This window comes from Rhamphochromis sp. 'chilingali', assembly GCF_963969265.1.
Source record: "Rhamphochromis sp. 'chilingali' genome assembly, chromosome: 18".
Taxonomy (NCBI): domain Eukaryota; kingdom Metazoa; phylum Chordata; class Actinopteri; order Cichliformes; family Cichlidae; genus Rhamphochromis; species Rhamphochromis sp. 'chilingali'.
Window position 1 is genome coordinate 16,173,293 of NC_137945.1, and position 17,967 is coordinate 16,191,259.

General features: G+C 41.6%; 1 protein-coding gene across 2 annotated transcripts in view; it reads right to left on the minus strand.

Moving 5' to 3' along the window:
• Positions 1 to 17,967, minus strand: part of map3k22 (mitogen-activated protein kinase kinase kinase 22) — a 41,881-nt gene that overhangs the window by 22,482 nt on the left and 1,432 nt on the right. For both annotated transcript variants that reach the window (XM_080865172.1, XM_080865171.1), the window contains exons 2-3: positions 5,446 to 5,529; positions 3,422 to 3,466 (exon numbers count right to left, since the gene is read on the minus strand). In XM_080865172.1, the coding sequence (XP_080721298.1) occupies positions 3,422 to 3,466; positions 5,446 to 5,464 (64 nt within the window). In that variant the 5' untranslated portion in view covers positions 5,465 to 5,529. The remainder of the gene's footprint in view (positions 1 to 3,421; positions 3,467 to 5,445; positions 5,530 to 17,967) is intronic.

Below are 17,967 nucleotides of genomic sequence, written 5' to 3' on the forward strand. Positions count from 1 at the left end.
TGCCGCTCCCGGAGCCTGGTTCTGCTAGAGGTTTCTTCCCGCTAAAAGAGAGGGGTTTTTTTATTCCCACTGTTGCTTGCTCACAGGACGTCAAGGGTCTTTACCTTATAATCTAAAGCGCCTTAAGACAGCTGTTGTTGTGATTAGGTGCTATGTAAACAAAACTGACCTGAATTTAAAGTATTCTTCATTTCAACCAGAGCTCATTTGCTCCAGCAGCTCTCTCATTATCCACTTATGTTTACCCCTAGTCCATCATCTGCCACTTAGTTGCATTAAGTTTCAGCGGACACTTCCAAATTAGCCACATGAGCGAAGTGTGAATGACATGTTTCTCTTCTTTGCTGTGTGGTCCAGTCCCTCCACTTAAAAAGAAACTAAATAATGTCAACTGATAAGAAAAATTCCACCTACAAAAAAAAACTGCGCCCACAGAGCAAACAACAACAACAGTATAAGAAGTACTCTTGCATGGTCCAGACTGCACATTGGATCGCGTAGTGTCTGAAAGCACTAAAATGACTGCAAAGTCAGTATATCCAACAGGAAATCAGGCAAAAATATATATTCCTTTATGTTCTAACAACTTTATGAATACCTGTGTGGGTGAATTTATTTATTTATTTATTTTTTGAGAAAAGGACAGTAACTATGAGGCAGCTGAGTCATTTCTGGTAGTTTTCTCCCTTAAGGAGATTCTAGAGATAAGACAGATGAAATAACACCTATTTATGTAAATAACCTTGTAAAACAACACAATGTGTCCTGCCACCATCACACAAACGCACACAAAGTGCTGTAAACTGCCCTGAGAAGACGATAGGAGACCCGGGTACTTATGACGTATGCTGTCAGCAGCGGTGGCTGACTAACCGTTCGACCAGGCATGTCCTCTCGGAACAGGAAGGAACTGAATCACTGTCTTAAGTTCTGAACGCGGAGCTGTGCTAACCATGTTGTTCCACATCAGGATATTCATGTATTTTTTGACTGACTCACAAGGGAAAAAACTCTGAATATGACAAAAAAATAAATTAAGCATGCAAAAATATTTATTTTTCCTTCTGTAGTGACAGGATTTTACATGAGAGCAAGGCTGCAGCTCGTGATAATGTTTTCCATTATCAATTAATTTGCTGAATAAGCTAATTTTTGCACAAAATCCCTCAAATCCAACAATATTCTGTTAAAATAGAGAAAATGAGTCACAATACATAAATAAATATGTAAACTGTTAAATATCCAAATACTAATCTCACAATCTAACTCTTGCAAATATTACCTCTGTCATTGTTTCTCATTTGCACTGCTTCTCTCTTGTGAAATCTGCTGTTTGAGTCCAGCCTCTACAGGCTTACAGCTCCAGACTACCCTGTGCACTTGCAGTCAAGGATACAAAACAAACAGAGGCCAGCATGTGTGTGTGTGTGTGTGTGTGTGTGTGTGTGTGTGTGTGTGTGTGTGTGTGTGTGTGTGTGTGTGTGTGTGTGTGTGTGTGTGTGTGTGTGCGCGCGCATATGTGTGTGTGTTTGTGCTCTCTGTAGCCTATGGATAATAGCGGAGAAACGAGTGTGAGAGGGTTCATTGGAACAGGGGTGGGGGCAGTGAGAGCATGTGAGAAATGTGTGGTGGTGCACAGAGCTGGCTCTGATGGCTGCCTATAAGTGAAGTTATTACATCACTCCCAACTGATCCACGGCCACTGCCAGGCTGAGGCCAGCCAAGGCTAACCACCAGCACAGTGGAAAGCAACTGCCACATACACCAAACACACATCACCGCCAGAAGTAGCCTCAGTGACTGCTTCAGGAACCCCATGGCAACGTGTGACCCAGAATAGTTGCAAATGTTTTGAGAAGAGGAGGGGAGGGTTGATAAATTGGGCTACCTTCAGCTCCCCCCCATCTGCTCTCATTGTGTGTTGCGCAAAATGTGACACGCATAAGAAAAAGGGGGAATTCCAGGAAGCCGGGCAGAGCGAGCAACATTACACAATGTCGACCGGTTGCTGCCCATTGCATCATCGCCCAGCATCTTTCGTCTTGTCACGGGCTAACTCTGGGAACTGCGAAAGTGGCAGTGGACGAAATAAAGCAAGAACTTTGCTTCAGGATGGGTGACAATAAAAAGGAGACGTCTTCTCGTAACTGCTGCTCGAGCTGAGTGTTTTATGAAAGCAGAGCAGAAGCTGGGAGATGAAGGTAGAGCGAGACAACTCCCCCAAACCCTAAAGTTGCTTACAAAATAGAACAAGCTACGAGAGGATACGACTTCTGCAAGCCAAAAGTATTTAAGGACCAGCGAGGCAGAGCGTCTGTGTGCGTGTGTGTGAGAGTGAGAGATGCAGGCTGCCTGAATGAAGACATTGAGGGGATTTCCTGGTGCCGAGAGACGCATCATGCCAAAGGCGTCCGGCAGGATTAGCGGCTGGAGCCAAACGTGTCCTCACTCTGCAGCACTACGGTTCGAGCTCTGACGCACAACAAGCACACAAGCACATGCACACACACACAAGTCAGCCATAACAAGCAAGGCGGGCTTCCCAGCTCTCACCTCGCTGTTTATCGAAACCGTGGCAGATATAATTGGACACCTAATGGATGTAATGTTTAAACCTCAGAAGTTAATCTTTCACCAAGAATAATGACCCTGATGTAATGTAGGTGGGTGTGCAACAGTGGTTGTGCAATTAATGTTTGTACAAGGTCTGTGCTAAAGGCTTTTCACTGGACAATGTTTGCAAATATGCCCATTCAGTATCTGCAGGCCGTGGCATTCCTCTCTCAGCCTGCGTCAGCTTGGCTTAGCCGTGTCACCACTACTGTTACAGATCTGGAAAGATCTGTTAAGCAATTATTTGAGGAGAGCTATTAATAGCAGTCTAATGTGTGTTGAATATGGGGAGTAGTTTTTAGCATTATGTACATTTTGCAAAATTCAGAATTTCAGAGTTCTTTTTTTTTTCAAAGCTCACAATCAGCTAGGAAATTTGCTGCAGCTCTATTTACTGAACTCTCGACAGAGCTGAAAGACTTCATACGAAGCCACGCTAAAATAAGAGACGCACACCGTCTAAAAGAGCAGGAAAAAATCTACAGGAGAATTCCATAACGCCAGAGGGTAGAGGTTGCATCGCACAATTCCTGCTCCCGTTTCCAAAACTTAAATCATCTTTATAACACCTGGATCAGGAAACGCTTCCAGCCATTCGCGTTGTTGCACTGATGCATGGACACGCCAAGCCCAATGCCAAGAACAACCACATGCAGCAACATTTATGTCAGGTGGAAAACCTTACGTAACACACTGACGTGACTGTGGGGCTGATTTCTTCTTTTGTCCAGAAAGCATTACATACATTTACAGAACAGGCCTAGTATGTCATACAATTCCTGTAGCTCCATCAAGGCTGGGTGTTTACCTTGTGAGTTTCTGTGCTGTCCAGATCCATTTTGGAGACCGTCATCTGTGGAAAAAAAAACATCATCATTTTGGATCACAGTGAAAGCAGGTCCAAAATAAAACAATTGACAGCATATGCTGGCTGCTGATACTTTGAGTTCAGAGAATCTACTGTTGAGAAACAACAACATGCAGTGCTGTGAAAAGCATTCATCCCCATCCACATTTTTTGCATATTTGTCACACTTATGTGTAAATGCAAATTAAAAAAAATAAATTTTTAAATGATGATTTCATTTTTTGGGGGAAAAAAAACCCTATAACCCCAAAAGAACCCGTGTGACAAAAGTGAAGTAAGCTAAAAGATCTTGAGCTAAAGAACCAGCTGAGTAACAACGTCATGGACATCTGTCAGTCTGTTAAGTGTTACAAAGCCATTTCTAAGGCTTTGGGATTCCAGTGAACCACGGTGAGAGCCATTATCCACAAATGAAGAAAACTTGGCACAGTGGTGAGTGGCCAACCTACCAAATTACTCCCCAGAGCAGATCAATGACTCATCCAGGTTGTCATAAAACAATTCAGAACAACATCTAAGGAACTGAAAGCCTCGCATCAGTTAAGGTCAAAGTTCAGGATTCAACAACAAGAAAGACAATGGGCAAAAATGGCCTCCATGGGAGAGTTCAAAGGAAAAAAACACTGCTGACCAAAGAACATCAAGCCAACAGTCAAACATAATGATGGTAGTGCGATGGTCTGTGGCTGCTTTGCTGCGTCAGGACCTGGACGACTTGTCGTAATTGATGGAACCATGAATTCGTCTCTCTACCAGAAAATCCTGAACGAGACTGTCGGGCGATCAGTTTGTGTTCTAAAGCTCAAGTTGGGTTATGCAGAAGGACAATGATCCAAAAAACACCAGCAAGTCCACCTCTGAATGACGCAAAAAAAAAAACAATAAAAAAAAAAACAATAAAAAACCAGCATAAAGGTTTTGGAGTGGCCTAGTCAAAGTCCAGACTCAAATTTGATTGCAATGCTTTTGCTGAACCTTAATTTCTCCCCCATAATGATAGCATTTGAAAACCTCCTGTAATGTGTTTTGAGACCTCAATGTGTGTCAAAAAGGATGTGGTGTGACAACCACCAGATCAGGGTTTTTTTCCAAGGGTAGCCCTAGTAAGCTGCATAGGCAGAGATCACCCTCACTAACTTCTAATGCACATCCAAGCATTTTGTTCTGGAAGCAGGAACCCAAGAATAGTGGGCCAAAGTTCCTCCTCTATGATGTAAAACACTTCATTCCAGTTATCGCAAACACTTGATTGCAGTTCTTGCTGCCAAGGGTGGCACAAACACTCCTCAGGTTGTGGGGACAATTACTTTTTCCACACAGGGTCAGATAGGTTTGGATGACTTATTTCCCTTAGTAAATAAAATGGTCATTTCATTTCTTCATTAACTGCATGTTGTATTTATTCATGTCTAATATTATTTACATGAAATTTACTTTGTCTGAAACATGCGATTGTGACAAATATGCAAAATAACTAAAAAAAAAAATCAGGAAGGGTGCGGATACTTTTTTACAGCACTGCGTCCACAGCTAGCAATTTTTTTTTTTGCATAATTTAGGCATGCATGAGTGCATTCAGAGACATTCTTATACAGTTTATTTTGCAGGAGATAAATAAACACAGTACACTGGAAACATGCACACTGTTGTTAAAGGTTTTAAGGCGTTATTTTTCTCTTCTACAACCTTCAAGTTGCCAAAATCAAGACTTCATATCTGAGGAAAGGTTTAAAAATGAGGAACAACAGAAAAAAAAAACAATGCAAAATCTGAAAATAACTGTCTTTTCTTTCCCTCTTTTTTTTTTTTTTTTTTTTTTAACACTGTGCTTTTACATGTGTTGTTTTTCTCTGCACTGTTCCTGCCAGAGGAAGAGCGAGAGGTGTGTATATTCCCAGTAAGCAAGCATGTTTCTGTACGTACACAGTGCAGCCTAAAGCAACTCGCTTTCAAACGCTACTCACCCATGTTTACTGTCATCATCAGGAAGTGGCCCTGTTGAACTAGAGCACGGAGCTCAACTTCTCTCTGCTGCTGAAGACTTCACCCTGAGAGTGAGGCAAAAAAAACAACAAGGTTTCAACATCCAAGAACTGTGCCATTTTCTTTCAGCGAGGCGAGCATTATTTCTGAGAGTGCACAAAAACAAAGACAAAACAGGACGCAGGTGGTAGTATCAACACAGCGCGTTATTTTTCCACAACGGTGTGACTGCTTGTGTTTTTTTATTTGTTCTTTTTTTTTTTTTTTTTTAATTTAAACTAGTCTCCTGAGATTGACATATCCTCTACTCTGAAAAATAGCATGAAAGCCATTAGTCATAGTCCCGTGAATGCCCCCGGTGTGTGTTTACTGCCACCACAAAAACCGCAAGACGGCATCAGTGAAGGCGGGCGTGGGGGTTTGCCCGAACACCTGCCGCAAGTAAAGACCATGAGAATTTCCAAAACAAAGTAGCGGAGAATCTGTACTCGCATCCGTATTTTGTGTTGCAGTCAGCACAGTGAGTGAAAATGCATGCTTATGGTAGATCTCAAGCCAAATACATCCATCTCACAGTATTCGTGCATCACCACTTCATGCTTACGGCCACTGAAGCGTTCCCCTTAAACAGGCCAACGTGCACATATTTCTCACGCAAAGACTGCAGGAAGCATTTGTTTGTTCTTTGAATGCAGTCTATGCAACAACAAAAAAAAAAAAAAAGAGGAACAAGAACTAGTGCCTCAGCTGCTCCAAACGGTGTTGTGGTATTTGAATATTTGCAGTGGTTGGGACTTCAGTGTGTTCCCCATTACAGCATCAATCACAGAGCCATAGAAGGTATTGTGCACACTTCAGAAATCCAAAAAAGGTCAAGACCTTTTTAAACCTATGTTTACATCCATTTAAAGACAGCTTGAAGCAGCTTGAAGAAAAGCAATTGAGCTCAAACGTAACGCGATATTATTTTTAGTAAATGCTAAAATACACTTCTAGCTATGAGTGATTATTAGCTACATGGGAAATTCAATCTTAATTGAAGCTCAGATTGCTAATGTTAGCCACATATTACCTAGCAGCTCTGGGTATTTAGATGAAGCAAAACTACATTTTAGTTACACAAGTTCTTCTTGCAGTAGAGGGTTAAAAGGTTCTTTTGGCTGAGCAATCAGAGGCCTAGCTGCTAATGGCTGCTCGTTGCTACACACAGACAACACAAAAATCACAGCTACTGTTGTCAGTGGCTACAGTCTGACACTAGCAGAGTCACCGGTGACACACTTGATGTCAGTTTTGGCTAAAATCCCTGAGTAATGCTGCTCTAATTCCTTGCCGTAAACTCCGCAATCGCATGGTTAACTGGACGGTCCAGCTCAAAGTCAGAACACCACAGTGAAGAGAAGAGCTAATACGGAAAACAAAATAGCAAACGCAAGCCACAAAAGGAAATTAAAACACAAAAGAAATCCAGTTTGTGTGTTTTCACCTACGCCAAAGTCTGTGTTACCCCACTGAGCCCAGATAAATGCTCCGGCGTGCCTGCAGAGACACAAACACTTTCTCTTTGTGTCAGCCAGAAAACTTTTCATAAAAGCAATAAAAAGCGGCCACTGGAGCAATTTACAGCCTGAGGGGTAGAGTCACAGAGTGCCAACAGAGTTTGAACAAGGGAACAGACAGGGTACTGCTGTCAGTGCACTGGCATCACACGAGCTAAAAAGCTGGAAAGCTGAAACTTAAAGGAAATGTGGAAGAGCAAGGGTGCTCTAAATGTGTCATGATACCAGCGTTAAATTTGGCTGAATTCACCAGATAATACGATTGCAAAGAACTAATATATTCAGTGTAGAGCTGGGCGATAGAACGATAACGATATGTATCGCGATATAACTTTTACTCGATAGAGAAATTAAGCTATCGCGATAGACCTCGCCGCTCTTGTCCTCTTAAAAAAAAAAAAAAAAAAAAAAAAAGGTCAGCCAATCCAAATTAAGTAGCACAGAGCCGAACCAATCACAGCCGCAGCGTCACGTCGCGTGACTTGTTACTTACAGCACAAGTGCCAAGCCGCACGTGTGTTTGTTTGGGAAGCAGCCAGCGGGTAATGGAGCCAGCGCATAATGGAGGAAATGAGTGTGCCGACTAGAAAAATCAACCGAGCGTGACCGAAGAGAAAACAGACGATGGTTCCAATGCCGGAGAGATTGTCGAACGGAAGAGCCATAGAAGTTCCGTAGTGTGAAGGTATTTCGGCTATTTCAAGTCTGACAAAAAACAGAGTAGCGTGCACTGTAAATTGTGCCGAAAGCAAGTCTGGAAATACAATAAACTGGTGCATGCGTCACACTGTGCGCCACGTTATTGTTTCAGTGAAATGAATTTCTACAATACTGTTACTGTTAATTGTACTCTCTGCAGTGTTTAAATGCTTACATATACACACAGTTACTGTCCGTCCACACATACGACTCGGTTCTGCTTCTATGCCCCAGCTTTGTTTACTTTTTCCCACCGAGGCTTCTAGACTTCTGATTGGCCAACATTTCTGCACGGTTAGGAATCTAGCGCCACCTGCTGCTTTGGCATGTTCATAGCAGCGTTTTCCTTCATTTCTGCCTTTATGTGTGGACGGGATTATTTTTTAAAACGGAAACGGAAAATCTCCGTTTTCAAAAATACCCGTGTATGTGTGGACGTAGCCTCAGTCTCTGACTGGAAGCGCTAATTCGTCATTCGGCTTTTGTCAGACTAAAGTAACTGTTAAAACTGTTTGAAAAGCTCAGCTATACAACAAGGAGAGATTGAGAATTTCCTTTTAGTTCTCAGTTTATTTGATATTGACAAAAGTTAGTCAGTTTTGTCTGTTCTTCTGTAAAACAAACTAAGATTTATTTTTAGAATTAATATTTTGTTTCTAAGTGGAATTGACAATTTAGTCTGTTTCATTTGTTCTATTTTGAAACTTAAACGCTTTAGCGGCTGCCTTTTGTGTAGTTTGCAATATTTGCCTTTATTTATCTGAAAAAGTCTCATGTTCCTTAAGTACATCTACCCTGTTGAACTTATTATGGGAAATAAATATTTAAATAAAAACAAGCTGCTGATTATTTCACATTTTACTTGTGAGCAACGGCACATTTAAATCTTACAAATATAGTTATTTGGCTTATATCGTGATAGATATCGTTATCGCCTGAAATGAAAAAAACATATCGTGATATGAAAAAATCTCATATCGCCCAGCTCTAATTCAGTGTGTTCGGTACATCTGGTGTAAAGACCAGGACGTTATTAGGAAAGGGAATACGAGCAAAGCTCCGCCTGTACGGTGCCGTTGACCACACATGAAAGAGACGATGAGCCACGAGACAGGTGGTCTCCTAACACCACGTCGCCCAGTCTGTTGATGCCACACACAAATGCACGCACGCACACAGGAACAGAACAGCCTCTGTTTTATGCCAGCAAGTCACCAGATGGGCCATCTGCTTCCCTCCTCTGCCCAGCATGATGCCAGGCTAGTGGTACCCACTGATCGCAAGCCCAGTTCTCCACACACTTCTTGGCAGGCGGGTAATGTGACAGCCCCGCTTGTTGAAGATCAAATGCTAATCGCCGCTCGCTCTTGTTGCTCAGCAGCCACGTGTCTTACGAGAGGGGACTGTCAAGTCTGTGCGCTAGATGGTCTATGAGGAAAAGCATGCATTGAGCCTGCAAATGCTCCAGAAGTGTCTGAAACACTGTGACGCACTCCACCGTCAAGATATGGAGGGAAAAGTCAGCAGTCAGGCAGGCTAATGTTTCACTGTTAGATACCTCTCCTTTGTCACTACATAAGAGAACGGCGCTTTATAGAGAAATAACAAAGGAGAGCTAAACTCTTCAACCGCACGCCTGTACACTAACCTTCTACAGGTCTATACATCACTCTCCAACTAAGTAACTAAGTGGGCCACATCTCTGAGGGAAACACCCTCCTAATTTAGACTAGAGAAAGTGGGAGGTCTGTCCTCCAGCTGCCTGATAGCCAAAGCAGCATGATCTCATATGTGACATCACTCTTGACATGGAGTCCCAGAGAAATCACCATTTCAGAGGTCAACCTCTAGATATTTTTTTTTCTTATTTGACGGGGTTGGGTGCTGGGTTTCCCCTCTCCAACAATCACAGAACAAGAAATTGATCCACAGACATCAGAAGAGGAAGTGATCAGTGATGAGATAAAGGAATGTTGTGGCAGTATACCTGTGGAAGATATGCAAAGCACCAGGCTATTCTGGTCCCTTTTATTCTTCCTGTAATATTTCTCATCATACGGTCATCTCAGTTCAGATTGAAGAATGGAAACAGGGAGAAAGAGACATCCAACGATAACACACACCGTTAAACCCAAATACCTCCACAGTTTCCGTTTTTTTTCCTTCAGTTCCAACAACGCTTGATATGAAACACATGAAACCGCCTATGTTGTGCAAGTAATCAAAGTGACACCAGCTAATCCAGGCAAGATGTTACAGGCAGTGATGAATTACACATTCAAGTTTCAGGAGTCTGCTAAATGATTTCCAAATCATGTGGGAGTTATTGGAAGCCAACAGATCTGCAACAGTGGACAAAATACATCCAAGGTCCTGTTACAGTGTAGCAACAGTACTACCTGTTATAACAAAAGCAAAGGTCGTAATGGAGGTCGCTGTATCCAAAATAAGGTTAAAACAAACATCTTTTACTGTTAATGAAACCGCACAATGCATCGCAAGCCTGACATCATAATACCCGGTGGACTGTCTGAATTGCAACTCCCGCAGGAAGTGCAGGGTGATTAAGCGAGACGTGGCTATTTAGGTGACTTACGCTTTTTAAAAAAGGTCAGCAGCAGGGGTGTCCTGTCTGCTAAACGCTTGCCAAGATTGTGTTGTGGCCACCCCGCATGAGTCAGAGGGTTATGCTTGCTGATTCTGGGAAGTAAGACAATACCTTATGTCCTATTGCTCAATAAGCCCACTGAGGGATTTCTATGCAGGGACACAGTTGAGGACCTCTGGGTGGTGGAAGACACGTGTGGGTGGGAGAATGTCATTCTGTGTGGGGCCTAAGCGCTTTATCATAACCTTGGTTCCCCTTTCTTTGTCTCAGGAGAGTTATTGCTGAGAAGAGATCTAAGCCCTTTAGTGGAACAACAGGCTTAATGATTGTGTCCTACAGCACATGAAGAGGATTTTTCCTGTCCTCCAGCACTAAATCTACGGTGTATTTCAAATAAAGGAAATTTCCCGTTGGATGTGAAGCCATTATTTATACGTCAAATTAGAGCTGGGCGATAGAACGATAAGTATCGCGATATAACTTTTACTCGATAGCTTAATTTCTCTATCGCGATAGACCTCGCCGCTCTTGTCCTCTTAAAAAAAAAAAAAAAAAAAAAAAAAAGGTCAGCCAATCCAAATTAAGTAGCGCAGAGCCGAACCAATCACAGCCGCAGCGTCACGTCGCGTGACTTGTTACGTACAGCACAAGTGCCAAGCCGCACGTGTGTTTGTTTGGGAAGCAGCCAGCGGGTAATGGAGCCAGCGCATAATGGAGGAAATGAGTGTGCCGACTAGAAAAATCAACCGAGCGTGACCGAAGAGAAAACAGATGATGGTTCCAATGCCGGAGAGATTGTCAAACGGAAGAGCCATAGAAGTTCCGTAGTGTGAAGGTATTTCGGCTATTTCAAGTCTGACAAAAAACAGAGTAGCGTGCACTGTAAATTGTGCCGAAAGCAAGTCTGGAAATACAATAAACTGGTGCATGCGTCACACTGTGCGCCACGTTATTGTTTCGGTGAAATGAATTTCTACAATACTGTTACTGTTAATTCTACTCTCTGCAGTGTTTAAATGCTTACATATACACACAGTTACTGTCCCTCCACACATACGACTCGGTTCTGCTTCTATGCCCCAGCTTTGTTTACTTTTTCCCACCGAGGCTTCTAGACTTCTGATTGGCCAACATTTCTGCACGGTTAGGAATCTAGCGCCACCTGCTGCTTTGGCATGTTCATAGCAGCGTTTTCCTTCATTTCTGCCTTTATGTGTGGACGGGATTATTTTTTAAAACGGAAACGGAAAATCTCCGTTTTCAAAAATACCCGTGTACGTGTGGACGTAGCCTCAGTCTCTGACTGGAAGCGCTAATTCGTCATTCGGCTTTTGTCAGACTAAAGTAACTGTTAAAACTGTTTGAAAAGCTCAGCTATACAACAAGGAGAGATTGAGAATTTCCTTTTAGTTCTCAGTTTATTTGATATTGACAAAAGTTAGTCAGTTTTGTCTGTTCTTCTGTAAAACAAACTAAGATTTATTTTTAGAATTAATATTTTGTTTCTAAGTGGAATTGACAATTTAGTCTGTTTCGTTTGTTCTATTTTGAAACTTAAACGCTTTAGCGGCTGCCTTTTGTGTAGTTTGCAATATTTGCCTTTATCTATCTGAAAAAGTCTCATGTTCCTTAAGTACATCTACCCTGTTGAACTTATTATGGGAAATAAATATTTAAATAAAAACAAGCTGCTGATTATTTCACATTTTACTTGTGAGCAACGGCACATTTAAATCTTACAAATATAGTTATTTGGCTTATATCGTGATAGATATAGTTATCGCCTGAAATGAAAAAAACATATCGTGATATGAAAAAATCTCATATCGCCCAGCTCTACGTCAAATGCATGTTCAGTTAGAGACGCTGCACTAGAAGGTCAATGACTAAACTTATCTCTTTGCACAAATGAGTGCGATAGAAGGTTTATTAAGAGGGAAAATGTAGGGGGAAATCACCAAGTATGAACCTTACCAGTTGCTCATTTTGGGTCAAAAAGTTGTTTTTTTTAATAAATCTTGGTCATACCATATGACTATAAAACGAAGGATTATTATGGTGTGAAACCAAATGATCGGTGGCTAACTTAAGCCTAACTTAAGTGCTTAGCCAAGGAGCTTGTAGTCTCACATTCAGACCCACTGCTTCATATTGCACACGATTTTAAGCAACTAAGATGGAGACTGAAACGTTTACATCGACACTATAAAAAAGGACGTCCAAAACAAGCAGATTTTATGCAGCACAACCATTTAAAAGTTTCATTTAAGCTGCAAAACCCAACAGCTTTCCCTTCATCCTACATAGGAATGCACTGATTGCGAAATTCTAGGCAAACACCGAAGCTTAAAAATAGAAATCTGGCCAACAGCCAACGTTGATATCGTCATCTTTGTTTATTCTACTTCAGTTATGCAATGGCTCACTTTGTTCCAGAAGAACCAATAGATTTTCATTGTATGAATGAATATCACTGTTCTAAAGTCATGCAGCTCTTTATCACACCATCTTGGAACATTCAACTTGGGGAAAACTGATGTAACGCAACAGGTAACAGATGATGTGCATGGTTAAAATGATCGGTTAACCACCGAAAGCTAGCATACCATTTTCAGCATGCAAGGTCAACATTATATCAATTTCCTGAAGTCAAATTTCTTAACACTGTCAGTTTCCAATGGTATAAAAGAGACATTACCAGCAAACGTCAGGCTTTATAAATCTGGAACCAATCAAGGTTTAGCATGTTTGCCGGGTCGAACGCTGGCTTGAAAGTTTAAACTTTCATTTCATCACTTCTGTTTGCGGCAATCTGAGAAGACGGTACAAATGTTGGGAGAAAGGCGTGTAACCAGAACCTAAAGAGGTGTATGAACTGGAGCTCAGTGTTTTATCTTCACTCAGTCCAGTGCTACCAATCAGATTCCAGCGTAAGATGATCTTCCTCATTGATCGTGATGGCTCTGTTAGCTAGGAGATAAGTAGATCTGCCCTCCATTATCATCAACCGCACAGCAGTGGCTAAAAATAGCCAAAAGAAAGAGTGGTTTCTCCTGCCATCCACAATGCATCCACTCCCTGGATCACCAGACCCCTACTCACCACCCGAGAGAAATCTGTACGATCTGTAAAGTAAGCTGTATTTTCCGTTACGAGGTGGCATGCTGTTACAAGCACATTGATTCATTGTGTTTCTCCACCCACAGGCAGTCATGCAGAGACAGCTCGTGGACTTTCACGAGACAGAATGTCAAACAGCTGTGGTTCAGGAAGACTAAAGGAAGCGTTTCGGCTTTGCCAGCAAGCTGTTTATCCATGAAGAGCGTCTCGGTTCTGGGCATTTGATGCTCACAGAGGCTAAATAAGTGCGACAGTGAAGAATCCAAAAGCAAAGTGATAATTAAGTTCCAAGAGTCTCCCGAGTCATTTTTATTTAAAGTCTCTGCAACAAACTGCAAACTGGCCTCACTTCTGTTTATAGGGATAAACCATTACACATGGAAAAGAATGACACCTGCCTTGTGTAGCATTTTATATAACTGTGTACACATAAGCCTCAACATGTATGACTTAGTATGTAGACTTTCTGCTCTCTGGCCGCCTGTCCTTGCAGCTTCGGGCTCTGCTGCTGCTGACGGCATCGTCCTTACGGTCAAAAAAGCCGTGCAGACAAAGCTCAATCACGACAACTTCCTCTTGGTTTCTGGAGCAGCGGGGGCCGGACCTTACTGCACTTTCACAGATAAAGTAAGCTGACCCAGACTAAGTCCTTCCACTTTGTCCATATATCTGCTTGTCGTAGGCTCACTTTACATTCGATCAGAGTCGTATTTTTGCCCCCCCCCCGCGCAACTACATCGTGACAGAACATGTCCTAACATGTTGCAACTGTGTCCGAGATGAATGAAAAGAGGCTTAAATTTATCTATGCAAACTAGCAGCACGTAATGGTAATGCTACTCTTAGCAATGTGTGGCAAAGGAAGCACTACACACCTGTATTTGTCCAGCGTCAATCTGTGTTCTTTAAACATGACGTGTTAACACGAGCTGTGCAACAACTGTTATCTTGAAGTCGATTTACAGATTTTTCATGGATGTCTGGGTTTGGCTGGGTAAAGACAGAAAATAGTCTCAAAACCACTAAAGCATTTTTAGTCAATCTTTCCACTGAGGCTGTATATTTTTCCTTAAGCATGATCTCTTTGTATATTTGAATATATGCTGCTTTGGTTTGGATCTGCTTCCGAGTTCCTGCTGTGGAAATATGTTACTGCCACTATCAGGCTTTGCCGTAGAGTTGGCGAAATCCATGTGGCTTTTATTTCACTTTGCAAATACAGTACATAGAAATCAGGCCAATGCCCTTTTTTAGTCACACCAGACGACACAGTCTGTTTCATTCAACCTCAGACTGATTCATCAAAGCCTGAAACGCTTTTATGAGTCTTTTACTTTTGAATGATGTCTTTCACCAATCTACTAGAAAGACCTGGCAGAGCATGGTGACTTGCACTTCACAGCACCAACATGACCAACAAGTTCACTTAAACTTCTTTAGAAAGAGTCACAGTGTTGGTATTTAAACATTTTTATTATGAGCCTTAAATAAAAACTGCAGTGCTCCTGAAAACTTTCTCTCTGCTCTGCGCATCAAAGCCAGGATTTTGGCTTTCAAGTGAATCTGACAGACATGGACTCAGCTCAGATTTTATGGGGAGTCTATTAAAGAATGATGGAAATCAAAAGGACAAAACTATAGCCGAAGCTCAATTCCACATTTTTAAACTGCACCTTTCCATTAACTGAACTGAAAAAGGTTTTCTTTGTCTTCTCTTTTGGTCCATCAGTCTTCACACAGTATCCATGTCTTAGACTACAACCTTCGTCAAACTCTGACTTCATACATTCAAAGTTTAAATGTATATTATAAAAGCTGCCAAACCAAAGGTTGGTTTTTGTAGTCAAACCAGATTTTTGAGAAACACATCTGAAACTGATCTGTTTACATCTGGTGTTTATAGATTTAAACAGTGCTGCACAAAATACCCCTTATTTCTTTATATTTTGCTTTGAAGGCTTTCTTGTAATTTTTAAGTGGTCTTGAGCAACAGTTCTCCAGGCTTTCTGGAGGCCTTTTTAAAGTTTTTCTTTCGACATTGGTGCTTTTTCACAGATTTTCAGTCCAGTCCTTGTACTTGAAGATTTTTTTTTGTTTGTTACATCACTTAACGCTGACCTATGAATCACTCTGTATACATGCAGTATAACAGATAACTGAAAAACATTTTAAAATGGTATCTTCTGTTACTTTGTTACTACCAGCACACTGGAAAAACATAATTTGTTCCCCTTTCTTTAGCTGAATTCACAATAAAATGCCAAAGATAACACAGTGTGACAGGCGTAAAATAGTATTTTGGCACCAAGAAAATGATTCCAAATGAGTCATTTGCTGAAAACTTGGCATAATTCAGGATGTTGCGCAGTTTGTTCTTAAACATTTTTGACAAAACTGGACAACAAGAGGACAAAACAAGAAGCGGCAGAAGTAAAAACAATCTACAGCAGATGAACATGACCGGGAAGTCACGTCTTTAACAAATCCATCAAAGAACCTGACGCGTGACCTCAGAGATGCATCTGGACCTTGAGCAGATCCATCTACGGTTTGCTGAAGCCTCATCAGAAATGGCCTCAGTGGAAGACTGGCTGTCAAGAAACCATTCTTAAGGAAGGTAAACGGAGAGGAGAGGCTATGTTACACAAGAAATGGACTGAAAAATCAGTGGCAACAGGTCTGATGGAGTGATGAATCCAAATTTGAAAGCTCTGGTTCAAACTGTCAATATGTAGAGAGGGGGCCAGGACACAGGTACAACAGTGACTATTTACAGTACTTTTTTGCATGTTTGCGCATTTTAATAGATTGCTGCCCCGCCGCACTTTCATTGCAAAATATCAAGAAATTAGGGGTAGCTCAAGATTTTTGCACAGTACTGTACATACAGTATAAAAGAGTTGTATAGAAATAGGAACAAATAATGGAGTTATTGTCTATTAACTTTGCAGCACTGCACTTCACAAAATAGATTGCGATTCACTATGAAGACAGTTTGACTTTGCACTGTCTGCTCAGCTGTGACGCTACTCTGCAACATGTGCTGCAGGACTCACTGCAGAGTAGGGCTGTGCGATATGACCAAAATATCATATCCCGATAGAAGACATCTACTGTCCCGATAACGATATAAATCACAAAAATTTAACATTTTCTGTAAATTCTGTGAACCTCTGGCAGCTCGACTTGTGTGAAGTGTTTCCAGCTGGACGTCGTGTACCTGGAGTCAAGTGTTTTAACCGATGCATGAAATGATACATTTTAGACATAAGTTGTAACGGCCGCCGTTTCTTTGTGAGTATTTATTACAAGGCGTGCTGCGGGGAAAAGCCTGTTCTAACGTTTGAGTCTAAGGTTTATTTTTTAGCACCTGACGGCTCTTTTTTGCTTTTCATCCATAAATAATCTACATACTCTTTCACGTGATTCAGTTTATTTTGAAAAGTCTCAACAGGATCTTGAGCTTTATTGTGAAAGGTTTATGTGGAAAATAAACAAGCGGACACGTGATGGTTTTACCGTCGTTGTTGCTACGCATAAAAACAGGCGCTTGTCCGTCCTTAGTGTGGTTATATTAAATATAAGAGAAAGAGATAACTTTAAGAAATGAATATAGCCACTACAGTGACCATCAAAACGATGAAAAAATGTTGCTGTAAACAGTTTATTTTGCGACACAACGAAACAAACGATAGCGTAAACTGATCCGATATGTATCGTTATATCGAACAGCCCTACTGTAGAGTATTACTGACACAGGATTCTGAGCAGCTCTGCTGGATAAACTATGTGATTGTCACGACAAGCATCAGTTTCTGCATTATGGTCTGCAAAGGGAAAAGTTGTCTTGTTAGAAACACCTAAGAAAATACCAATAAATCCCTGACAGGCCATTTTGCTCTAGTAGGTTCCCGCCACACTCGGTGCCACTGGGACAACATTGCCTCGATAGCACATGCATGAACACTCGGTGAAAACAACAGCAGCCATATTATCACAGCTGGTAATCAAGCAATATTAAAAAATATATTAAAAAAACAAGGATTCAAGAGAAACCAATCCTCCCATCTCTCTGTACTCTGTCATCTCTCTCACAGTAATCTTTGAAAGGCCAGCTTTTCCTCAGTGGGCATCTGGAAAGCAGTGAAGCTCCCGTGAATTTAGCATGATAGCATGGGTTTATGGTCATCGTGGAGCGGACAGCGTGGGGTAAAGGAGGCCGTGATGCTGAACTAATGACCGGCAAAGCCTCCCGTGTGACACTAAGAGGTGACACCATGATGTTAAAAGGAGTGAACATAACTTTCTCATAAGTAAACTGCAGGGGGGGGGGGTCTTAATATTAATAATAATACAATCTGCATGAGCAAACTCTGTTGCACATGACATACTCCCATGCAGTTCTCAAAGGTTTTTCAGATTAAATGGGACGCTGTGAAACTCTGCTTAACAGACTTTCTACCTGTTTTTTTTCCTCCTCCCTGACCTTTGTCCTCATTAGTCCCATCAAAATGCAA